This window comes from Hipposideros armiger, unplaced genomic scaffold, assembly GCF_001890085.2.
Source record: "Hipposideros armiger isolate ML-2016 unplaced genomic scaffold, ASM189008v1 scaffold_9, whole genome shotgun sequence".
Taxonomy (NCBI): Eukaryota; Metazoa; Chordata; class Mammalia; order Chiroptera; family Hipposideridae; genus Hipposideros; species Hipposideros armiger.
Window position 1 is genome coordinate 5,329,893 of NW_017731359.1, and position 9,076 is coordinate 5,338,968.

The window sequence follows — 9,076 nt, forward strand, 5'->3', positions numbered from 1 at the left end:
AATTTGGGCCAGTGAAGCAACATCCTCCACAACTAGACTGAAGAACAAAACGACAGCAACTTGTCTGTTCCCCTCCCTCCAATTCCCCAGTGCTGTTCCCAACCCCCAATTCCCCAATTTAAAAAAAAAAAAAGGTCTATAATTGCACCATCAAGATCATCCCTTTAGACATTAAGAAGAAAGTAACACTTATTACATAGCCAGAAAATTCCAACAGTACAGAAAAGGGCAGAATAAAAGTAAAAGCCTCTCCCCAAAGATGACTACTGTGATTTTTTTTTTTACAGAATTTTATACTGCATATACCAGTTTTCACTTAACTGAAAAATATCCGTGTTTTATTTGTAAGTAAAAAAAGTGAATTGCCAAATAATATATATGTTCTTATTCATTTTTTTAAAAAAAGGTACCTATGTGTATGTTTGTATAAAGTAATGAAAAAGATATGGAAGGAGCGAGAGGAAGGAATTTTTTTGTTTTAGACACTTTTGTATTGTTTGAGTTGTCAGGATGGGCACAATTAATTTTGTTATTCAAATGCCTATAACAAAAATAAAGCAAGGAAGGGCTGGCTGAGTGACACATTGGTTAGGAGTTGGCTTGGGACACCAGCTCTGAGCAGCAGGGCCCTGGTTCGGATCCTGCATGAGGGCCAGTGACGCTGCACCCTCACAGCTAAGATGGTGAACAACAGCTCGACCTGGAGCTGGGCTGCAGTGAGGCGACAGCGTAGGCTGAAGACCCTGCTGCAGTGGGCTGTCGTAAAGCTACTGTGAGTGGCTGGCAGCCGGCGTGAGCAGCCAGCAGCCAGTGTGAGCTGCCAAGAGCAGCTGTGAGCAGCTGTGAGCGGCTGTCCAGTGCCCAGATACCCATCTGCCTCACCCAGGAAGAGCGCAATGATAATACCAACATGGGCCAGTGAAGCGATGTCCTCCATAACTAGACTGAAGAACAAAAGAACAGCAATTTGTCTGTTCCCCTCCCCCAATTCCCCAATAAAATCTTTTAATACATAAATAAATAAATAAATAAAGCAAGGAAACAAAAATAAGCAAAAAATCTGCCATATATTGTTCTAGCTGGAGAATCGAAGGGGTGTGTGCCCCCCTCAATCAAATTGAATCAATATTTTTTCTAAAAAAAGCCAAGAAAGGTGCAAAACTGTGTAAGCCAATAAAGCTTTTCCTAGCTAACCTGTAAAATAGGAAAATTCAAAGTAGTTTGGAAAAGAAAAAATAAACCTGAAATAATCTACATCAATCTATCCACACAACAAACTATTATCTTTGGTTGGGGGTGGGGGAAAGATTTCAAGAGGAAGGAAAGATTAACATCTTCTTTGTTCACTCATGTTTGACTGTTACTAACATGCACTATTTTGATAAATTTTAAATATTTTTTAAATAAAATAAAACCATTTCATATGCCACAAATAAAAAGTATGAAAGGAAGCAAGCACCTTCTGTTATGATTAGAAGCACAGGTCTGGAATCAGAGTCCTGGGTTAATAAAACCTGGCTGCATTATTTTGGGCAAGAGTCTAAACCTAACTTACTCATCTGTAAAATGGGAACAATAATGGCATCTGCTTCTTAGGCTTGTTAAGTGGTTAAATAATGCAAAGAAAGCATTTAACACAATGCCTGTCATTAATGATACAGTGAATTTAGGAAGGGTAAAAATTGAATTAGAAATGCTGGTAACTTTTCCACCATTTTCACTCCTTAGAAACTCAGAAAGCAAGCTGTGTGAGTCAGATCCCAGGTCAAAGGTAGGGTCAGGAGTCACTCAGCCTGTTTTAACCTCTAGGACCAGGTCAGGGCTGGGGCCCTGACCTAAGCACCTTGAGAGATCAGCTGCTATTCTTTTCACTTCCGACCCCTTTCTGAGTCTCTCTTAAAAGGAGGCTACACGTCCAGATGGACTAAAGAAATGGCCAAATTCTTGAGGTGGGGACTGGACGATGAGCAGTTCATCCCAACCAGCCTCTCCTGGGTTGGAAGTTTCTGAAACTGCCAAAATTAATGCCCTTCTTGCCTCCTCAATAGCACCTCGACCTCTAAACGCCCTTCTCAGTACTTCCTTTCTCCCACCAACGCCCTTCTCGGGGCTCAGTTTCCTTCCACCGGTTTCAACTCTGTCCAGTTCTGTGTTCCCGCCACAGGTCCCGTTACTCTTGTTTCTTCTTGTCTAATTCAGACTCTGCTCCTCTCCCTCAATTCCTCACCCTCCCCACCAGACATCCCGGTTACTTCAGTTCATTCCCCTCCACCTCAGTGTACCCCTTCTCCCTCATTAACCCCCTCCTCCGCCTCAGGGACAGCTTCTCCACCGCCGTTCTCCGGTGTCTTCCTCAGGTTCCCCTGCCTCCACCTCAGTTTTGTCCCTTCAGCCTCATTCTCTAACCTCCCTGCCTGGCCCTACCCGGCTGCTCCAAAGTCAGCGCCCCCAGGCGGCGGATGCTCTCCTCATCCAGATCCCACTGCTCAGCCATCCCTGCTCCGCTCACCTGTCGCCTCGCGCGAGACCGCCCACCGCGTGCCAGGCCCCGCCCCACTCCTCCAGGCCCCGCCCACCTCGGCCCATGCGCCATTGCCTTCCCGGCGGCCGTTATTGCCCTGGTCACGCGCCCGCCCGCCCGCCGCAGGAGTCCAAACAATGGTATGGAGTCCGCCCTGGCGGAGGCGCCAAAACCACTCAAACAGAGAATGGAGGAGCAATGTGGCCGAGATAGGGCCATGGGGTTAGGGACCTGGCTCTGGGACATGTTGGGGGGATATGGCCCCAGATTTGAAAGGTCTGAGGAATTGGAAGAATGCGCCTGCTTTGAGGGATGAAGTGTGCTAACTCTGAGGATTTGGGGACTCCAGATCTGATGAGTGGGAGTGTGCCTCTTGACTGGGTGGAGGTCTTAACATCTCAGTGCTTGTGGATGTTGACTCTAAGGCAAGGGGGTGGGCAGGCAGGTGAATAGGGCTGGGGGGGGCACTCTGAAGCATGATGGGAAACGTTGGGGAACTTGGCTCTGAGAAGTTGAAGTCCTGTCGTGGGATCATGAGGTGGTTTTAGTTCTAGAGATTGACTGGGGGAGAGGAGTCAGTGTGGAAAAGAGAGATGCTCTTTGGGATGGGATGTGGATGACTATACTAGAACTAGCCCATTTCCTGCAGTCGCTTTGTCCTTCAAGTACTATGTTGCCTGTGATTAATGGCTCTCCCCAAGCTGGGAGAGTTCTGCACTAACCAGCCTCTGAGCAGTCTTTAGGAAGAAAACTCTGGAAAGAACAGCCACATTTTTAACCCCTACCCTCACTACAGCTGGCACCCTTTGAGAGCCCACCTGTGGTTGGGACATGTACATGTAAGAAGGAGGCAAACTCTTGAGCCAAGACCCTCTTGTCATACCCTATCCTTAATAAGAAAAGAGGAACTAAAACCAGAGCTGGGCTCATCTTCAAGGAGCAGGTTTTCTTTGGCATCCAAAATCTGCACACTTGGAGCACTTTTACTGAGCTCTCATACAGCTCGTCACCTTTAAAGAGAACAGAAAGCAAAATCAAGAATCCTTGCATAATTATGCTTTCTGGTCTAGGTGGGGCCCTTAGTTACTCTCAGCTGGTCATGTTCAGCCTTAACCATGTTTAGAAGGGCCAGGACTCAAAAGCCTACATTAGCTCATTAGATGGATTTTTCCAGCTCTGCTTCTGTGAATCATGATATTATTTCACAATTTGTAATCTTTCTCTTCATGTCCCCTTTAACTCTTCTGGACTCTAACATGGCATACATAATTGCTCTTCTTTATATCTGACTATTTAGACCAGGTTTATATTATAAAAGAACCTCATCCCTTTCTTTTTTGCATGCATTTCTTTCCTCAGCTGTCAAAATTGGAGATGTGGGTTTTTGTTGGAAAAGTGGGCTTTTCCTGTCTTAAGAACCACCTCTAACTTTAGCAATCTTTCCCCCCACCAATATTTTAATGAAAATTCTCGAACATGCAGAAAGGTTAAATGAATTCTAGAGTGAGCACTATGCACCCACCACCTAGATTCTACAATGAACAGTTTGCTGTATTTATAAAATATCCCTCTATCAATTCATCTTATTTTTTGATGCATTTCAAAATAAATTACAGTATTGGTATATTGCACCCCATTCACTTCAACAAGCATAATTTTTACCTAAAATTCAATATTGTTTTATGGGCCTTTCTTAGGTACAATTTTATACACTATTTACCACTCTTATTTATTTTTACAAGAGTAGTGATCCTTGAGTGCTTATTTTAAAATCTGATACAGGTGGTTTGTATGTTTGATGGCTTTATACTTTTCTATAGTGTTGATAAGCTAGGTCATCTTGAAGCAAAATAGATAATTCATTTATGAAGAGATAACCTTGAACTTTTAACAATGAACTGAGGAAGGTTAATGATCTTTGCCTTTGTATATACAAAAAGGAGCCCACAGCATTTAGCTTTCCTACCATGGCCCTAGTAATGTACTGTCTGTACAGGTATGATCCCAAGAGAGCTCTGCACGTGCTCAGTGGGGTGGGGAACCCCTCATTATAACTCTCTTTTTTAAACAGCTTTATTAAGATGTAATTCATGTACTATACAATTTACCATTTTAAAGCGTACAATTTAATGGTTTTTAGTATGTTCAGAGTTATGCAACCAACACCACAATCAATTTTAGAACATTTTCATCATCCCCAAAAGAAATTCCATACCTATTACAGGTCACTTCCCATTCCGTCCCCCAACCTCTCTAGCCCTAGGCAATCACTAATCTACAATCTTTATAAGTTTATCTATTCTGCACATTACTTATAGATGGAATCATATAATATGTGGTCTTTGTATTTGGCTTCTTAGCATAATATTTCAAGGTTTCATCCATGTTGTAACATGTATCAGTACTTCATTCCTTTTTATTGATAAATAACATTTTATTGTGTGGATATAATACTTTTGTTCATTCATCAGTTGATGGACATTTTCGTTGTTTCTACTTTTTGGCTATTGTGGATAATACCTCTATGAACATTTGGGAGTTTTTGTGTGGACATAGGTTTTCATTTCTCTTGAGTTTATACCTAGAAGTGGAATTGTTGGGCCATACAGTAAATCTATGTTTATCATTTTGAGAAACCACCAAATTGTTTTCTAGAGTAGCTGTACCATTTTCACTCCCACTAGCAGGATATGAGAGTTCCAATTTCTCCAATCTTTGTCAACACTTTGCTATCCATTGTTTTGATTCAGTGGCTGTGAAGTGCTACCCATGTGAGTTTTGTGCATTTCCTTGATGGCTAGTGATGTTAAGTATCTTTACATGTGCTATTGGCCATTTGTGTATCTTCTTTGGAGAAATGTCTATTTTGATTCTGTACCTATTTTAAATTTGGTTATTTGTCTTTTTATTATTGAGTTGTAAGAGTTCTTTATATAGTCTAAATACAAGTCCTTTATCAGATATACAATTTGCAAGTATTTTGTTCTATTCTGTGGGTTGTCTTTTTAGTTTCTTGATGGTGTCCTTTGAAACACAAAAGATTTTAATTTTGATGAAGTTTATTTGTTTGTCACACTTGTGCTTTTGGTATCTTATCTGAGGAGGCATTGCCTAATCCAAGGTCATGAAGACTTTTTGTTCTTTTAAGGGTTTTATATTTTTAACTCTCATATTTTGGTTTATGATCCATTTGGTGTTAATTTTTGTGTATGCTGTGAGGTAGGAATTCAACCTTTTTTTTTTTTTTTTGCATGTGGGTGTCCAGTTGTACCAGCACCATTTTTTTTTTTACCATTTTTTTAAGGCTATTCTTTACCTATTGAATTGTATTGGCTCCCTTGTCAAAATTCAGTTAACCATAAATGTAATGTTTTATTTCTGGACTTTCAATTCTATTCCACTTATTCATATATCTGTTCTTATGCCAGTAGCACACTATATTAATTACTATAGCTTTGTTGTAATTTTTGAAAATGAGAAGTGTAAATCCTCATATTTTGTTTTTCTTTTTCAAGATTGTTTTGACTATTCTGGGTGCTTTGTATTTCCATATGAATTTTAACATCAGCTTGTCAATTTTTTGCAAAAACAGACAGTTGGAATTTTCATAGAGATTGTGTTCAATCTGTAGATCAATTTGGGGAGTATTGCCATCTTAACAATATTAAGTCTTCTAATCCATAAACATGGGATGTTTTACCATTTATTTAGGTTTTTAAAAATTTCTTTCAACAACGTTTTTAAGTTTTCAGAGTAAAGTATTACACTTCTTTTGTTAAATTTAGTCCTAAATATTTTGTTCTTTTTGATACAATTGTGAATGAAATTGTTTTCTTAATTTTTGGATTGTTCATTGCTAGAGTATAAAAATACAGTTGATTTTTTTATATTGATCCACCTTGTTGAATTCATTCTAATAATCTTTTAATGAATTCCTTAGGATTTTCTATATGCAAAAATCACATCATGTGCAAATTGTAGTAGTTTTACTTCTTCCTTTCCAATATGTATGCTTTTTATTTCTTTTTCTTGCTTAGCTCTCTTTTCATTCCCCTTTAGGAGGAGCCTGGCATGCCTCATGAATCGGCAGAGGTTTTGTTTCATTTCAACGTTGGGGGCTGGCATTTCTCGGTTCCCAGAAGCAAACTCTCTCAGTTTCCAGACTCCCTGTTGTGGAAAGAGGCATCAGCCTTGACCTCTTCAGACAGCCAGAGACTATTCATCGACAGAGATGGTTCCACATTTAGGCACATACACTATTACCTCTACACCTCCAAACTCTCCTTCTCTAGTTGTGCAGAACTGAACTTGCTCTATGAACAAGCACTGGGTTTGCAGCTGATGCCTTTGCTGCAGGTAAGATACTCTTGTCTTCCTGGAGTGGTGATTAGTAAACATAGGCTTTACATCACTTAATGTTTTGTCCTTTTATATATCGGTTGCTGAGATGACCCTCTTAATAGGGAAGTATGATTAGTGCGTTAAAGTAATAAACAATACATTGGGAATGCATGTTCTAAATAAGGGATTTCATCCTGACTATGCCTAATCTATTGGGTTGTCAGGAAAGTCATGACATATTTTTCTATGCTTTTCAATGCAAAAATGCGTCATGACTTTCCCAACAACCCAGTATATCAGCAGCCACCATGGATCCAGGATGGGACTTACCATGCCCTGAAAAGATGCCCTTGACCCTTGGAAATCCTATTTTAAACTTCTGGTTTTGTTGTTGAATTTTAAAAGGTAAAAACTTCGGATATTATAGAGTTTGTTACATACTGTGTCCGAGCTTTAAAATCTAAAAGACTCATTAAGAATATTACTTCTCATTATACCTGTTAGTTCCACAATGTTCACTTACAGCAAAGCAAAAAATTCTTCAAACTGCAGAATCTTTCCTTTGTCTTCACTTTTCTGCTTTCCAAGACTTCTTGTTTTCTCATTGTAAGAACTTTAAATACCTTTACTTATATACCATTAAAGTATCACCAAAGAATGTTACCTTCTTTCCCAATTTTTCTCCAAACTACAGAAATCATTTCTATGGCTTAAGTAGTTTATTCTTAGTTTTTGAAAATGATTTTTTTTTAACCTGGAAGAACTAAATATTATGACTGGGAAGGACTATTGGCCAGGCTCCATATTAATCCCACTCTCTGAACAAGGTATTGTTTACTCCATCTCCACAAGCACTGACCCAACAAGCCAAAGTGCAGCTCAGTGCACTACCAACTGTGCCTCCCCAGCACCTCTTTGAAAACAATTGAGGTAGATCATGCATATGTGTGTCATATAGGAGTAAGAACATTTCATAAAGCATGTTTTTATGGTTGCTTCTTGCTAAATAATTCATTGTTTTCACTTAAAAGTTATATATTTGGAACTCAAAACGCTTGCCATACTCCAGTGCAAATTGTTGTAGTATTCTTTTATTTATATTTTTATTTTTTAAGCTATCCACCTGAATTACAAATTTTTTCAACTACCCCAGGAACACAGCACTAAAATTGCTTACAAGTAACTTCAATATCACTTATATGGCCTGGCATGTCAGGATTGCTGATACCTGGATACCAAGGCACCATTTTGTGGGGAAAAGGAGGGAGTCGCTTGTTCATTGCAGAAAATCAAAGAGATAAAGGCAATTTTTTAAAAAAAAACATTTTTAAAAAACACAAACCTATTATACAAACAGTTATCAAGCCATTTGCTGTCCTCACTTCCCAAAAATTGAAACAAAATACAACTGGGAAGCAACTTCTAAATGGGAGGTAACCAACCACTCAGAGGCCAATGAGCTGGTCCCATTCCAAAGTTGCAAGTTGTCTGAGCAGAAGTATTTGAAGAATCATGTTAGATCTGCCTTCCTAAAACAGACTGTAAAACAAGTGCTTATGTTTTGGAAATGGTGTTTTCAAACAAATAAACATTTAGGCTGGCACAACTAAAGTAGTATTTATTCATGGAAGCAGAATGTAAATACAGCTGGAGAATGAACAGCTGTCTCAAGCATATTAGCAGCTTCACATATTTCCATCATTTTCCCCCTCCTAAACCCTGTCCAGATACTCAAGTACCTGCCTAAATGTATACACTTTGTTGGAGACAGTGGAGTTTGCCAATTCTTAGTTTAAAGACTTCTCAGGCAGCCCATTGTAATGCATTCAGCCAGTATTTATTGAAAACATTCTAGGTACCAGGCATTATTCCTATAAATTTTAAAGGGAAAAGAGGATGATCCAATAAAAACATAATGTGAGCCACATATGCAATTTTAAATTTCCTAGTAGCCACATTTAAAAAAATTTAAAAGGTGACATTAATTTTAATAATATATTTTACTTATTTCAATATATTTTAAATACTATCATTTGAACATATAATCAATATATTTTTTTTAAGATTTTTATTGGTGAATTGGGGGATGGGAACAGTGCTGGGGAATTGGGGGAAGGGGAACAGACAAGTTGCTGTCATTTTGTTCTTCAGTCTAATTGTGGAGGACGTTGCTTCACTGGCCCAAGTTGGCACCATCATTGCGCTCTTCCCGGG

The 9,076-nt window shown here is 39.2% G+C and overlaps 1 protein-coding gene across 1 annotated transcript in view; it reads left to right on the top strand.

Moving 5' to 3' along the window:
- The first annotated feature begins 4,488 nt into the window (after positions 1-4,488).
- Positions 4,489-9,076, top strand: part of KCTD19 (potassium channel tetramerization domain containing 19) — a 24,402-nt gene continuing 19,814 nt past the window's right edge. The window contains exons 1-2 of the mRNA XM_019653794.1: positions 4,489-4,497; positions 6,581-6,877. Coding sequence (XP_019509339.1) covers positions 4,489-4,497; positions 6,581-6,877 — 306 coding nt within the window. The remainder of the gene's footprint in view (positions 4,498-6,580; positions 6,878-9,076) is intronic.